At 42.8% G+C, this 17,526-nt stretch overlaps 1 protein-coding gene across 7 annotated transcripts in view; it reads right to left on the bottom strand.

The window, feature by feature from the left end:
• The window catches only part of SLC66A2 (solute carrier family 66 member 2), a 204,040-nt gene that overhangs the window by 74,258 nt on the left and 112,256 nt on the right, over nt 1–17,526 (bottom strand). For all 7 annotated transcript variants that reach the window (XR_012230492.1, XM_073566240.1, XM_073566257.1 and 4 more), the window contains one exon: nt 5,764–5,980. Coding sequence is in view for 6 of the 7 variants with exons in the window: in XM_073566240.1 (XP_073422341.1) it covers nt 5,764–5,980 (217 nt within the window). In the remaining variant the exon portion in view is untranslated. The remainder of the gene's footprint in view (nt 1–5,763; nt 5,981–17,526) is intronic.

Below are 17,526 nucleotides of genomic sequence, written 5' to 3'. Positions count from 1 at the left end.
TGTCTGTTAGCTTTGGCTGTAAATAAGTCATTAGTAATTTTGGTCAGGGCAGTTTCAGTGACGTGGTGGAGACAGAAACCAAATTGTAGATTGTCGAAGGTTAGATTAGAAGTGGAAGGAAAGTTCTTTGTGGAAATGTTGTTCGAAGAGTTTGGAGGCGCACAGAAGCAACGATATGTGAAGATAGTTGAATGTAGAAATTGAGTCGAAGGATGGCTTCTTCAGGATTTTTGTGATTGTGGCATATGTGAAGGCAGACGGAAAGGTACCAGATGTTAATAGGGTGAAGAGATAGCTTAGGGATGAGATAAGCAGGGTGGTGATGACGTTTTGTAGGAGGTAGATGATTTCTGGCCAAGTGCACAAGTGGGGAGGGGTGATTTGGAGAGACTGAGTAAGCTTTCCACTAGTGATGGTAGGGAGGAAGGTTATGTGGGAAGGGCATTGGTCTGTTATATGGAGGCACTCTGGTGGTTGATTATTAAAGACTTGTCTGATTTGGTTAATCTTGTTTTTGAAATATGCGGCAAAGTCTTCCGCAGAGATGAGGGAGGTTGGAAGAGGCACTGGTGGGCTGAGGAGGCAGTCAAAAGTGTTGACTACATGTTTAGGGTTATGGGATGAATAAGATATGAGTGGGTAATTTCTGCTTGAAGTGCAACTGGGCATTTCTTCAGAGTCCTCTTTGGTGGTGTGCACTTTCACCCTTCATTACCAGATGACATCAGTCATAGCACTAGCAGTCTTAGTCACTGCAGAGCTCTGATTAGCAGGAACTAGAAGGGAGGTGTGAAAACCCATGCACCCAGAGAAGTCTTTATGTAAGCGCGTAGTTGCATTACATGTATATGCTGCCATCACCATGTTTGACGGTGGGGAGTTTTTTTCAGGGAGATGTTCAGTGTTGGTTTTCCGACACAGTATTTTGCATTTTAGCTTCAAAAATTCTCTTGGTCTCATTGGACCATATCACTTTCTTCCACAAACTAGCCGTGTGTCTTACATGGCATGTGGAAGAAAGTGCTGCAGTAAGGTGAGACAAAACTAGAACGCCTTGGGATAAATGCAAAATGCTATGTGTGGCAGAACACTAATGCTGCAGATCGCCACTGACAACACAATCCCCACTGTCAAACATGGTGATGTCAACATCATGTGTGAAAGAGGCCTAAGGAAGCAACAAGTGTATGTAATGAGTGGAGATTTGGAGAGGAGTAGTGCCTTCACTCATCCTACGATGAGCCATTTAAAACATGATTCAAGTGATTACGCTAAAGAAGCCATGGCAAGTATGGTGAATCATCATTGGCTAGCATCAGAGTTTAATCACGTTTCTGCCTGTGCCCTCAACAATCCCGGAAAAACTGTCAAGGACCTGGAAGGACGCAATCCAAGGCAATTAAACTAATTTCAGCAACTGCAGATTGATTTCATACAGTAACCCAACAAAGGCACATATGAGTGAGTATGCCCTTGTCTGTGTGGATCTCTTTTCAAGATGGCCTGAGGCCTGCCCTTGGGCAAAAACAACCACGAAAACTGTAGCCAAGAAGCTGATGTCTAAAGTGGTATGTCAATATGGGGTTGACTGTGGTAACAAAATGCGACAGGGGAACACATGTCACAGGAGAAGTACCGGGAAAGATTGTTAGAGGACTTAGGAATACAGCATACATTGTATATCCTATATATCATTTTCAGACTGGTGAAAAGAATATGACACGGAAGTTAAGGATATGTGCACACATTGCGGATTCCTGGGCAGATTCTCCAGAATCCGCAGGTAAAATGACCTGCGTTTTGTCTGCGGATTTAGTGCGAATTTCCTGCAAATTTGGTGCAGATTTGGCATGCGTTTTTACACCTGCGGATTCCTATAATGGAAGAGGTGTAAAAAAGCTGCAGAATCCGCACAAAGAATTGACATGCTGCGGAAAATAAACCGCTGCGTTTCTGTGCGGAATTTTCCGCAGGATGTGCATAGCGGTTTTTGCTTTCCATAGGTTTACATGGTACTGTACACCGCATGGAAAACTGCTGCGGATCCGCAGGGCCAAATCCGCAACGTGTGCACATACCCTAAAGGTTCTGAAAATGGTTGCTCAAAAAAGGAAGCCATGGATTGAATGTCTGCCTGTAGCTTTATATTCAGTCAGAACTAGAGATTAGCATATTGCTTTGCCCAACCCCAGTCTATGACCATACTCTCTGGCCATGGATAGGCGCTACACGAATTTCTTTACTCTCCGGCTTCCCAGGCTCGGCTTATGATTAGCCAGGCAGGTGAGATGTCACCTGTGCAGCACTTAGATGACATCACACCAATTAGGTAAATCAAATGCCATGCCGGAGAACACGAAAAATGTCAGTAAATTGTGCAGCTCCTGTCCACGACCTTGCTGTTCACTTTATCAGGTTATGTATTATATGCACAATGAACTCTTATGTAAATTATGAAATTGCATGTTTTTTGGGATCTGTATATGTATCATGCATTTACAGTATGTGATTGATGATATTGTGGCAACTATTTACATATGCACATTTTTCCTTCACCTATTGCACCACATAGGCCAACATAAGCCCACTTTTTGCATAATCTATTTCAGTGCTGCCTTTCTTTTATCAAGTAAATTTTTATTGGTTTTTAAATATTTTCAGAAAAAGAAACAAAGGAGATTATTAAGCAAGAACAATTACAACCCCTCCACACCACTCTTCTCCTAAAACAAACCCACCCTTCCCAACTCCCCTATTACCCATATTGCAACATAAAATCAAGAAGACAATGAAAATGTATAGACCTGAGAATCGATTCAACTCAACCTGACTTTGGATATACTGAATTGGATCATGTGGCATACATGCGTTCCAATTATAGTAACAAATTACATACTAAATAACATACATTAAAGACCTTGTCCTCTACAATGTGTAGTGTGCAAATCACTTTAAACCTTGGAAATAAGGCTTTCATCAAATAACTTGCGCTTCCAAATGTCCCTGTGCGCGGCAAATATTGCTGTCTGCTCAACCACCTCTGATGTCCGGAGAGGTCGTGTCAACTTCCGGAACTGCAAGCTGACAAGGCATCACACCAAGGTGGAACCTGGTCTCCCCAAGTGACTGGGCTGTGGGTGGAGTTTCACTTCACGTCACCGCTCAGCATCACGCGCACTCTTTCCTGCACGGCTTTCACTAACAGAGCGCTGCAAGCCCGCGTGATGCTGGGCTGTGACGTGCAGTGAAGCTCCAGCAACAGCTCAGTCACTCAGGGTTAGCTTCCAGTTTCAGTTGAGTGTGGCAAAACTGTTGAAGGAAAGATCTAAGTTCTAAGGTTTATTTAAATAAAGAAGTCTCTCTATGAATCTTAGGCACCTTTGTCTTCCTGACATTGGCTAATTAAAGGGGTTGACCACTACTAGGACAACCCCTTCTTGATCTAAATGTTTGGCCCCTCTAAAATAAAAAAAAAAGCTTATACTCACCTCCTGTGGTGGCGCCGTCCCTGCGGTGTCGGCACTCACTCTCTCCTCGTGTGGTTGATTTAATAAGTGATCCTGGCACCCAATCAGCTCCGGCGTCACTGTCCCCGCCTTCAAACACATGGAACATGAAAAGGAAGTCCGGGCTTCAGCAGAGCTCCGACTCCTCTTCAAGTTCAATTAGACAGGAGGCGAGGACAGCGACGCCAGCGTGGATTGGGCACTGGGGTTACATGTCATAACCACACAGGAGCCCTGGAGAGAGAGAGAGCGCCGACATCGCACGAACAGCACCAGCACAGGAGGCGAGTATTTTACTGGGGCCAAGCATGGGGTATGAAAAGGAGTAGTCCAAGTAGTGGAGTTCTTTAATGTTGTCAGGAAAGATGGAAGTTTGGAATAGGGATTAATGCTGCATGGAAAGGTTATAACGTCTGTTTTAGTTACGTAATTTGTGCAAATTAGGCAAATATCTTAAATTCACTTTCAACTCAGCTACCTTATAACTGAGAATTTTAATAGACAATCCAATAAATCATCAAAAGGAAAGCTAAATGTTTGCTCTTCTGTTTAATACTCAGCCAGCTCCCTTCACACACAACTTTTCACAAGCTCTTTGAGGTGTCAATAGGCGACATATGCAATGCTATATTATACAGGCGGATGTTGCAACATTTTTGAAGACTGCATGTAGGAGGAAACAAGAAAAAAGGGGGCATTATTTTGGCAAACTCCCCTGCCCACAAAGATGCAGCAGAAAATTTTATCAATGGGATGGTCAGCACTTTGATCTTTGACTTTAAGGCCTCATTCACACATATAATTGTTTCAGTATTTTTTACATGTTTTTGGGGTGACATTTTTGAATTGTAACTTTTTCAGCATTTTTTGATGGCAATATTTAATTCTGCTAGAGAAGCCTGGGAATGGGAATAATATATACTGTACATATACACACACTATTTGCAGAAATTGATAAAGAATTCAAGTAGAAAAAGGAAAAATATAAAAACATGAATAAAAAATTAAGAATGTAAGAAAAAAAAAAGGTGGAAAATTCTATATGTGTCAAAGCAGAAACTGAGCATACAAAATTAAATGATACCAAAATATTCACTAAGAGAATGCAAAACAATAAAGCCTTTAAGAGAAAGTCAGATATTTTTTTTTAACAAGCCAGCAATATGAATGTCCATAGAAATCAATAGAAAAACAACCCAATAGGTTGGATGCCAGAAGAAAGTTTCTAGGTGGTTTGACTAATTGACTCCTAAGTTTTACCCAGACCAGCTACAAATAAAAAATGTAATTCACACACCCTTTTTATGTTCCCTTCTTGGAAAATTCTCATTACGGAGAGCTCCGGGATCACCCAGTCTACAATGATATTTACCAGCTATGCACAAATGTAAATACTTTTACTCGTCAAGTAGTTCAATAATACACTCAAAATTTACATCTGGGCAACAGAAAATGAATGCAACCCCTTCACTGGTCACATCTATTACTATCAGTCTCCAGTGGTGATGAGCGAACTTGCCTGGATAAGGTATTAATCCACGCATGCTCCTGTGCTAACCGAGTGTCGAAAAACATATTTGAGTCCCCCGCCTGCATGTCTCGCGGCTGTTTGACAGTTGCAACAGATGCAGATTGCCTGTTCGTTAGACAATCCCTGTATGTGTTGCAGCTGTCGAACAGCCGCGAGACATGAAGGAGCAGAGGAATTGAACATATTATTCGAGCACAGTAAAGCCACTTGATTAGCACAAGAGCATGCTGGGATAATGCCTTATCCAATACTTTATAAAAAAAAAAAAAAATGTACCTAAACACTAACAGGCAGAAGGTAGCAGAAAAGAAGCCTCCACTCTGTAGACGTGACATCAGCAGAGGCTTCTGAATCCCCAGCACAGAGATGTCACAGAACAAGAATGGCGCTGTGCACAACAGGCAGGCAAGTTGCAATTACCTGCCTGTTAGTGCTAAGCTACATTTTTCTTTTTAGAAACATCCGGATACCCCCTTCAAACTATGTTTTCGCTAATAAACGCCAGCATTTCAGAGAAAAACATAACTGCATCCATGATGTCCATGGTTTGGGCAGCCTGATTAAACTAGAAGATTCCTTCTAAACTTAGAAAGTTTCAGATAACGGCCTACCAATGCACAAAAGCTGTCACAGCTCATTTCGGGAGGGGTTGGCCTCTGATGAGACTAATCCTTCAAGTACTACAATGACATCAGTATGTTATTCGGCCAATAGAACGACACTTACCTCATGCCCTCAGTTGAGTTATTCTGGTGATTCCGATAAAGCTGTGGAACTCCAAGCATAGCCTCCGTAAACACGGCCAGAAACCCCAGCCCTTCTACATAGAGCACAGAGTCCAGAGACAGGTAAGTGATGTACCCGGTCACTGCAGTGAATGCCAGCACACACTGCACGTAGTCCAGAAATCTGCTCCAGTGCCAGAAGAAGTTCAGATCAAAGTCTAAAAAAAAAAAAAACAAAAAAAAAAAAACACAACACATTAGATTCTTCGAAATAACCACATCTCAACAATATAACAGATGCCACAACAATAGGGCACGGGGGAAGTTTAGTCAACATAGTGCTCAACAAAATGTACAAAATATCAAAAAAGTGAGTACACCCCTCACATTTTTGTAAATACATTACATCTTTTCATGGGTCAACACTGAAGATCTGACACTTTGATACAATGTGAAGTAGTCTGTGTACAGCTTGTATAACAGTGTAAATTTGGTGTTCCCTCTAAACAACCCAACACATTGACATTTTCGTGTAAACCGCTGGCATCTAAAGTGAGTACACCCCTAAGTGAAAATGGCCAAATTTTGCCCCAAGTGTCACCATTTTGTGTGGTCACCATTATTTTCAATGTCTGCCCTAACTGTCTTGGACATGGAGGTCACTAGAGCTTCACAGGTTGCAACTGGAATCCTCTTCCACTCCTCCATGACGACATCACAGAGCTGGTGGATGTTGGAGACCTTGCGTTGCTCCACCTCTATTGGAGGATGCCCCACTGATGCTCAGTAGGGTTTTGGTCTGGTGACATGCTTCGCCAGTCCAGCTCCTTTACCCAGAGTTTCTTAGCAAAGCAGTGGTCATCTTGGAGATATACAATTTTGTAATATATGACTAGAGAACTCAAACCACTGAAGTGGAAAAAAAAAAAAAAAAATCAATGGCATGGCAAAATGTTCAAACCCTTTCAAGGCTTTCAGAAGAACTGTGCATTATTACTAGAATGCAACTACATATTTCGAACACAAGTTAAAATGGGTATTCCCATCTCCAATATCCAATCCCTATGTATAGTAGATGTAATAATAATAATAATAAAATAATAATATATACCTCCAATTAGAAATGCAGTATAGTTCTTCTAATTTACTATGTCCCTTATTCCACATGCAGGCATTTCAGTAGCTTAGATGTTCATGGTTACGACCACGATCATCGAGTTAAATAACTAACTATATGAGTGATCGTAACCATGGATAAGTGACATAGCAAATCAGAAGAACTATACTACATTTCTAATTGAAGGCATTTGCTAATCTTATTATTACTACATTGGATCTTGGAGATGGGAATACCCCTATACGATAGCCATAACCCAGCACATTGTGGTGACCCGAGATGTGGCCCTTGAGTCCACATCTGCCTATACATATTCTCAACTGAACCAAATATAACAATATTATGGGATGCAGAATATGGTGACAAACCAATTTCTCATTAAGCTTCCAGTTTTTGAAATGCAGAAAAACAAGCACTATAAAATATTGCCGTAATCACACTGATTCATGGATAAAGTTAACCTGGCATTTTAACAGCACACTGTAAAAACAACCTGCCCTTTTCTTCATTCTACCTTTCAGTACATTACATAGCAAATTAAATGGCAGAAATCAAAACTACAATTCATCATGCAAAAACCAAGCGTTCATGCAGTTAAGTCATTGACAAAAAAAAAATATATATATATGACAAATGGAAGACGGGAGGGGGAAAAAAAAGGAAAACAAAGAATAAAATGGCCACAGGGAAGAGTGTAAAGGGAATCTGTCACCCCATTTTAGCCCGATCAGCTGCCGGCACAGCCATCAGGGGCTGATCTACAGCATTCTGTAATGCTGTAGATAAGCCACCGATGTAACATGAAATATAAGAAAAACAAGTTAGATTATACTCACCGGGGGGCGGGTGCGGTGGGTGTCGCGGTCCGGTCCGGCACCTCCCATCTTCTAGAGATGACGTCCTCCTCCTTACTTCTACTGCGGCTCCTGCGCAGGCGTACTTTCTCTGCCCTGTTGAGGGCAGAGTAAAGTACTGCAGTACGCAGGTGCCGGGAAAGGTCAGAGAGGTCCGGCGTCTGCGCACTGCAGTACTGTACTCTACCCTCAACAGTGCAGAGAAAGTACGCCTGCGCAGGAGCTGCAGCAGAAGTAAGAAGGAGGACGTCATCTCTAGAAGATGGGAGGCGCCGGACTGGACCACAACACCGATCGGACTGGACCGGATCCCCGGGTGAGTATAATATAACTTGTTTTTCTTATCTTTCAGGTTACACCGGGGGCTTATCTACAGCATTACAGAATGCTGTAGATAAGTCCCTGATGGAGGTGGCTGCAGGTTATAGGCCAAAAATGGGGTGACTGATTCCCTTTAATGAATACAGCTTATCTATAGACCTCAATAATAAGACTAAGTTCCTACGGGCAGTGTCTGCAGGCAGTTAAAACTTTACAATTTCATAGTATGGATATGTATTTTCTAGCTCTGCATTAGAAAAACTAATTTCTGAACAACGTTCAAATAAAAAGAAAATTACAGAAAAGCAAATTCTAAAATTATTAGAGTTAAAAGGTGGGACAGTTATTGACTGATTGTTAATGCAAATACGGTGTTAAGCAAATGCATCGGTAATTCCAACATGGTCTGATCACGAGGCAGGCATTTCTAATGGGCACCTAGAAAGGTGCATAATGTTGCATACATTTATTTTTATTACATTTTTAATATTATTTCCTTTTCAGATATTGAAGACTATTTTTGCAACATAGAAGTGAATATTATTGCTCGGCAGAAGAAAATCTTTACTTCTTGTAATAACTAGCTCTTCCCAGTTCATTTCACATTCAGTTTAAAGAGAATAGGGTAATTTCATTCATATTCAAACTTTGCATGGCATAATAACTGCATTGTGGGGGAGAAAATCACGGTAACTGCACATCCACATCATAAATCAAGGATTGGTGTTTTTGCTAAAGAAGACAGGTCTGTCATGGCTAAATCAGAAGTTTGAGCGTAGACTCTATTGTGCATTAAATATTACATTTTGGCACAGATTCATCCAGATCGGTGTTTCGTACCGTGTTGAAGCAAAATGCATGAAATTCATTTAGAGCCAAAGGTTCTCAATTAATTTAGTGCATTTTTCAATTGCCGTGCAGCGCCACAAGAAATGTATTCCAGTCTCTTCCTTTAATAATTCTTGCCACCCTTTGGATGTAAAATTAGGATGAATTTGTCAGCCGCCCTTTGCCATGTCCTTTCGCACTTTTCAAAAAGTCAACAGAGTTGGTCGGGAATGAGTTAAACACGCAGAAAGTTGCAAAATTTCGTGCAACTGCGAGTTGGAAAAGTTACTATAACATTTCAAGGAGATTTACAGAGGAAAACTGGCAAAAAAAATGTTTGAAATATTGGGCCCTATCCACTGGAAAGGGCCTACACTTCCTAACTCTAATGACATTATACAATTAGTTTCTCGCCATCGCTCCCATGAACTAAAGTTCGCTCTGTCTAACAACCAGTTCAAATCATTTTTTAGTAAATGGCAAAAATGGGACCAAGTCTTCCCATCTCCCATCACTTAAACATGACCATGCTAGAGTTCAGTCCTATCTACCTACTTGATTTATTTCTCTCCAAAGACACATCAGTGATATATTGCAATATCTTTATTACTTCATCCTTACCCAATCTAAACTCTATATTGCTATACAGACTCGCTATTGTGTATTTTTGTAATACTGTTTCTCTCTTTATGCGGTTTATTCTGCATTGCGTTAGGGTACCGTTACACGTAGCGACGCACCAACGATTCCGACAACGATACGATCTGTCTAAGATCGTTTGTGCATCGCTAGTAAGCAGTCATACAGGCCGATCTTCATAACGACGCATCAGCGATCAGCGATGTCACTAACGACCACGGCGATCGTTGGTAACGTGTCACACACTGTCTGTAATAGCGATTCAGACTTTGAATAGGCGTCCTTCAGCGCTATCTATATGAGTTCGGAGTCGCCAACGAGGTCGCTCGTCGTTGATAAGGGGCGTCAAACACAGCAATGTATGCTGGTCAGTGTGACGCCAGCGATCAAAAAATGATCCTGAACGTTCGTGCACGATCAGCGACATCGCAGCAGGGAGACGGTCGTTTCCGCGTGTCACACTTAGCGAGATCGCTAGCGATGTCACTGTTGCGTCACAATTGTTGTCGCTTCAGCGATATCGCTAGCGATCTTGCCGTGTGTAACAGGGGCTTTAGTTAATACCCTTGTATTATATTTCAGATTATAATGTTGACTTTGTTTACGACTCAAGGGTTGCATCCCTTGTCAACTGATACTTGTTTCCTAATTCCCTATTATCTCTTCCCTCCTACCCCTTCCCCTCCTCCTTCCCCCCCCCCCCCCCTTCTGTTTAATGTTTTAAACAATAACATTTTTGGAAAAGAAATATTGGGCCCTATGAGCTCTTTTTTTTGGGAACTCAAATGCTTTACAAAAGCCATGGTGTAGCAGGGAATGTATATCACAATACATAAATCTGAATGAAATTAACAGTAAAAGAGAACTGGTCACTACGCTTATCGTAACTGCCAACTTCAGCATAATGTGGCTGAAGACATAACCAATCCCCCTTTTTATAGATTCCTTTGTGGAAATATGGGTTTCTATATTTTACTGCACCCAATATGCAAGTTTCCCCTTCAACCAAGGGGGACGATTACTTTTTCCCCTCAATGATCCTGCTCAATCATAAGCAGGCACTGCCATACTAGAGGGGTGGGGAGTAGCAAGCAAAGGATGTGTCATGTTGAAGCAGCGTAGAGCATCATGGGCCTGACTCGTCACAAATGACACTCTGGACCTGCAATAGCTGTCAGGATATAAGAAAATTGATGCTATATGCCTATACACGTAGTAAGTCCAGAATGTTGTATGTGACAAGAGCTGCTACCATGATGCTCTTCATTGCCCAGCACTTCACGCTGCAACTCTCCTCCTCTCCTCGCACTGTAATGACAGGAAGCAACAGCAGTGAGTTCTCAGCATGGCCAATTGAGACATCAAGTCTTACCAGGAAACACTGAAAATGCTTGTTTTGGAATGCTCAGTGGGCTTTTGCCTTTTCTCCCTATGACGCAGCTTTTTGTGATTGTGCAACACCATAGAGCAGGGGTGAGGAACCTCAGGCCCATGGTAGTCCTCAATCTCCTTTTATGATTCCTGAAGACCACAGTGCTTGGGACGCAGCCCTTTCATTTCTTCTTGCTCTGCGAGCGCACACACACGCAGTGTTCACTACTGAAGGTTGAGGCACATGCAATGAAAGATTACGTCCAGAGACCAATGTCAGCGTCAGGACGTCCGTTCCATTTTGATGAAATAAGCAGGTGCAAATAGACCCCACCGATCAGCTGTTATCAGCGCTGGCAATCACCAGATGTAAGGGGTGTACAGGGCAGAGCAACACAGCTTACTGAAGTGTAGATAGGCTCCAGTGTACCGAGCTGTGATCCACTTTGTATACGGATTATATGTTGCTGCCAAGATAGCTGATCATGGAATTGTCGGGTGTTAGACCCCAATGAACTCATCCGGATGACCTATCATCAATATCAAAGTATTGGACAACTCTTTTAATTACAAAATACAAAACAATATTAGTGGCTCACTTGAGTTCAATAAAGTAAAACTTTTCCAGACGGTAAAATATTAAAATATACTGCCAGTGTGCGCGGAATTCATGTTTTCAGCTCTGCATTCATGACCGATTTCTAAAAGAAAAACCCGATTCCAAATATCATAGCAAGCTCATTTATCTTCCTAGTTTGCCATTATTAGTTGTAGAAGCTGTTATTTGATAACGGAAGATTACGTCTCAGAAAGCAATATCCTGAAAATGACAAAGGACGAGGTCATCTCTCAAAAATTGACCAGTACGCAGAAGATGTGAGGAGTGATATTTCCAGAAAATCGCTGAAAATCGATTTGTAAATTGACACCTTTTTTAAATTAAACTAAAAGAAGAATATGATCCCAACTGAGCAAATAACTTGTGGCATTTCAGCAAATAATGCCATGTCAATTATTTGCCTTCTGCCAAGTCACATAGGTTATAGAAGAGAAGCTTGTCTAGCGATTCCATCGACTAGGTCCTCATCAGTTTCACAGAAAACATTGATTACAACGAAACAGACTTTGATTGCAGCTTTTAGGATACCCTGCTGAATAACGAATTCTGGAGGGAGAACCTTTAGGCTACGTTCTTGCTTAGCATCTCCACTTCGGATCACCTGGAGAGATGCCGTCGGAATAACATTGCAAAGAAGAAGCGGAGGAGTTGCACATTTCTCTCTTTCCGAAGCACAAGGGTGAATTTCACACCTACGTCCACAGCATTAGCTGACATGCTACTAATCTCAAACCCACAGCTCATGTCAATTTACGACATCCTTAAAATCTCATGCACCATGATGGCAACGTAAGATGCCGCTGATTTCACACAACAGAATGCAGTGGGACAGTCACTGTGTTTTTACACTGTGGGACCTTATCTAAAAAGTAAAGGGGAAATTACTAAAAAACAAAACAATATCAACCTAAAAAAAAATTCACAAAAAAAAGCTTTTAGTCAATAGTGCCAACTCAAAGAAAAAAACGGTATCAAGTATTAAAAACAGCCCAATTATCAGCACTAACTGGACAAATGTTGGATCTTCTCCTTCTCCTACCTCTGAACAAAGCTCATACAACAATGCATTTTGGTAATTTACAAAACAAGCAAGGAAGTCCATGGAGCCATCTCAACTAGAGCTTCAGACAGGTTTAAAATTGGAATATACAAAACTTATTTATATACCTTTATAGTTATCAACTATTCTGACTAGATCACTGCAACATCCTCCTGTGTGGCCTCCTATCTAAAAATTCATGCCCCCCTCCACTTCATCCTTAACTCCGCAGTTTGATTAGTCCATCTCTCTCATTGTTACTCCTTTGCCAATCTGTTCATTGGCTCCCCTCTGCTCAGAGAATCCAGTTCAAAATCTGAATACTGACATTATAGGAAATCCTTAAAGCCCCCGTCAAACTAAGCGAGATCGCTGCTGTGTCACAAGCTTTGTGACGCAACAGCGACCTCAGCAGCGACCTTGCTACGTTTGACAGGTAGCAGCGACCAGGCCCCTGCTGTGAGATCGCTGGTCGTGTCGGAATGACCTGGACATTTTTTTGATTGTTGAGGTCCCGCTGGGTAGCATGCATGGGTATGTTTGACACCTTACCAACGACCTCGTTAGCGACTCAGAAGGGAGACACATAGGCATGGATTTGCATTGATTCGAGGTCTGAATCGTCAGACTATCTGCTATGTGACAGGGTGCCAACGACCACCGACATCGAGGTCGCTACGGGTTGACTTATCGTTGCTGCGTCGTTGGGAAGATCTGACTGTTTGGCATCTCACCAGCGACCACATAGCGACGCAGCAACGATCCCTACCAGGTCGTATCGTTGTTGGGATCGCTGTAGCGTCGCTGAGTGTGACGGGGGGCTTAAGGGGACCCTGTCAGCAGGATATCACAATGCAAAGTATTCATATGCGCATGTTGCTCTTTGAAAGACAAGTTACAGAGAAATCAGCATGTGAATTGTCACTCCAGTTCTATTCTCCGTCTAGTGCAGCTTCTTCTTGCTTGACTGACAGCTCCTTTGCCTGAAGAAACACAGCAGAGGCTACCGAATGTGATGCGAGAAACTTGCACGAGGCTCTCGCATCAAAACCTGGCACTGCCGCCGCCACTCGGGACTGGAGCTGCAGCTGCATGTATTCCTATGCAGTCGCAGCTCCAAGCCCGAGTGCCAGTGGCAGCACCAGTGTTGATGCGAGAGACTCGTCCGAGTTTGTCGCATCACACACGGTAGTGTGATCCCGGCCTTAAAATGAGACTCCCAGCCAGCCGCCTACATGAACTGATCTCAGTATGAGAGGGGGGAGAGCCCTCTTCAATGTTTAAGAAAATGCAGAAATTGAGCAGAAGGGGTCTGCAACCAGCAGCAACTGTAGAACAATGAAAATGTTACCAAAAAGCCTTTGCGATTATGGACCTACTTTAGGTGTTGTTTTCTTGGAAGGATTAGCAAATATATTCACCCCTCCCCCAAAAGAAAAAAAGGACAGAAAAAAAAGTCAGAAACAGAAATAAATGAAAAATTACCATTTTATGCCATTATTTTCTCCACATACGCTAAAAAAAAATCTGTCAAAGATTGGAGAGAATGTATAGTTATTTCAGAATTTATATATTTAGAGACATTTAACTCACAAACTAGAGGAGAGTAAAGAGAAAAGTACAAAACGCTTTTATTTAGAGGAGAGAAATATCTATGGAAGGTCTAGATATCTGCATGAATACAAAGCTTCTGACCCTTAAGTAAATGTGTGAATTATCTTCATTTTCAAAAGGAGAAAATAAAATATGGTATTTTTTACATAAAAGAAATGTTATAATGACTGTAATTGAATGTGAAATTACACCCATTCAACTATCACCTTAACTCCCACGGACAGAACTGTTAGATCCTCAATCATGATGATAAACAATAGCTCAGGAAAGTTTAGCACATTCTAGCACATAGAACCTTAACAAAAGTGCAAAGAAGTCAATTGTATAACAAAGTCCTGTTAAATACAAATTTAATTTAACAGTGTAGCTCTTAAAGGGGTTTTCCACTTTTATAAAAGTGGACCTCATACGACCCAATCGGCTGTGGTGATGTAGACGGCATACATTGCACAAGCGATAGGACAGTCGCAGGTTCAACAAAATACAATAGAAAAATAATTATATTTACACAAGTTCAAAATTACTCCCCTTTTCCTAAATTAAAAAGAAAAAAAAAAAATGTTGGTTTTGCCATGTCCATAAAAGTCCAAACTACCATAATTTAACATTGACTTAAAAATGCAATGAGAAGAGATTGAAACGTATCTCCCCCTTATGGGCCACTTCTGAAGTGTCCCTTTTTCTGACCAGAGTGATATCCTGGGTTCAGTGGAAAGGCCTCAATCAATTGATTTCTACTTCTTTGTTTTATTGCAATTAAATGACATTTACTGTATTTTTCAGATTATAAGATGCACTTTTTTCCCAAAAAAAATTTGGGAGGAAAATGGGAGCGTGTCTTATCTGAAAGTTGCTTACTGGAGGGTTGTGGGGGTAGCTGCGGTGGAGAGGGGCCACGGGAGGCAGGGTCGCTGTTGGAGAAGGCCGCTGGCAGGGGTGGAGCGATGCTGCAGGCCTCTGGCTGGGAGAAGGGAGTGTCCCGGTGGTGCGAGGCTGGGGGCCCTGGGCTCACAGAAAATGTTGGCGGTAAACGATGTCCCCGCACTTTCCATTGACTTCCCTGCGGTTGACTGCGGGGAAAATGGCTGCCAGAGAAAGCGTATACACAGATTTAGATCTTGGCATTTGAGATCTCAATCTACGCATGCACCGCCTCAGGCAGCCATTTTCCTGTAGCCCACCACAGGGAAATAAATGAGAACTGCAGGGACTCCACTCACCGCATACACTTTTTGACAGCCTAGGGCCCACAGCCTCGCACCCCCGGGACGCCTCCTCCTCTCAATCCAGTGCCTGCAGCATCGCCTCACACCTACCGCCACCACTGGCTTTCTGCAGCATTGACCATGCCTTCTGTTACCTTGCTCCAATAACGCCATCTCTCTGGGAAGCTACATTAAAGGGAAGGTGCCATCCAAAAAATTTTTTTTCAGCAATTGAAAAAAATGTAAAGAATGTTAAAAATATTATCATTTGTTTTTAATTTTCTAAAATATGAAAAATAATTGTAAAAAGTTTGGCATTTCCACTTGGTAACACTAGGGGGAGCACCTACTGAAATTTGGCACAAAAACCTAGTGTACAACTAGCTCACGTTACTGCCCTGCAGTAATTATGGGCCGAATCTGCTGACATGAGTGTGATGTCACTCCTCTCCTCCCCTTCTGGGTGTTTGCTAAGGGAAAAGAGAGGATGACATTTAGGAACACAGTGATCAGCCATTTTGATGGGGCCTGCAAAGTTACTGACTTGTCTTTGCATGTAAAGTCTGGATCAGAACAGGTCATCAATCAGCAGAAATGTCTCCTGGATTTCTGTGGAGCAGATGGTCCATCCATGTATATAAAACACAGCGCTCTATGTATAATCCCTGGCACCGAACAGGGTGCCCCCCATAGACCAGCACACTGCTCTCCTGAAATACTCTGTGCTGCTGTCACCCTGCTCCTTCCACCATATATCAGGCCCCTGTCGCCTCACTTTCACACATCACCAGGACAGGATCTGAGGAGAGGAATGGGGTCTTCAGTCACAGAGGATGGCAGGCAGTAAGGATTCTGGGAGCAGGGTGACAGCAGCACAGAGAATTTCAGGAGAGCAGTGTGCTGATCTATGAGGGGGTCACAGAGGGAGATATATGGGGGAGGAGCAGGGTGACAACACCACAGAAATCCAGGAAACATTTCTGATGATTGATGGCCTGTTCTGATCCAGACTTTGCATGCAATGACCCCATTCCCCTCCTCAGATCCTGTCCTGGCGATGTGTGAAAGCGAGGCGACAGGCGCAGTCCGGGGGTGACGTTGGGAAGCAGGATGGGGGGAAATGTAGCCATACAGTAACGATAAAAATGAGACCCCTCACTTCAGCTGCCTCACCAGCCCTCCCCTGACTGCACCTAACTACTACCTCTGACCCGTGTACAGGTGCTCAGCCAGAACCAAGCCAGAATGGGTCCCCTTTTAGCAGATAATACTGCCAAAGTGTTCTCACATAATACCGCCATATAGTTCACACATAATGCCGCCATATAGATCATACACAATACCACCATGTAGATCACACATAAAACCAGCAGGGTGACAGCAGCACAGAGTATTTCAGGAGAGCAGTATCACACGGGATAGGAATAGATACACGGCTCAGCAGTCCGTATCACACGGGATAGGATTAGATACACAGCTCAGCACACAGTATCACACAGGATAGGATTAGATACACGGCTGAGCAGTCAGTATCACAGGATAGGAATAGATACACGGCTCAGCAGTCAGTATCACACGGGATAGGATTAGATACAAGGCTCAGCAATCAGCATCACACAGGATAGGATTAGATACACGGCTCCGCAGTCAGTATCACACAGGATAGGAATAGATACACGGATCAGCAGACTGTATCACACAGGATAGGATTAGATACACGGCTTAGCAGTCAGCATCACACAGGAGAGGATTAAATACATGGCTCAGCAGTCAGTATCACACAGGATAGAATTAGATACACGGCTCAACAGTCAGTATCACACAGGATAGGATTAGATGTCCAGCAGATGGCTAAGTGTTTTGAAAGAGCAGGGAGCAGCTCCTCTATGTTTTGCAAGTGCAGGGGCTGCAGCTGGTCGGGTGTTTTGGAAAGAGCAGCTCGGTCTCCAGGAGCTCGTCCTATATCCTCTCCTGCAGCTGGTATGTGCAGAGTGAACATCCAAGCCCTGTTATGCTGGAACAGTACAGCATCCACCCAGGGTTTGCAATAGAGTGTAAATGGAGCTAAAAGGAAAGCACTGGGCTCTAAAAAAATGGCGCCTGGCCACACCTACAGCTGTGAATTGAGCTGCCCACAGAGGCGTGCCCAGATCACAG

This window comes from Dendrobates tinctorius, unplaced genomic scaffold (genome assembly GCF_039654945.1).
Source record: "Dendrobates tinctorius isolate UK_male_01 unplaced genomic scaffold, ASM3965494v1 ptg000004l, whole genome shotgun sequence".
Classification (NCBI taxonomy): Eukaryota; Metazoa; Chordata; class Amphibia; order Anura; family Dendrobatidae; genus Dendrobates; species Dendrobates tinctorius.
This window is presented reverse-complemented; position numbering and strand designations above follow the sequence as displayed.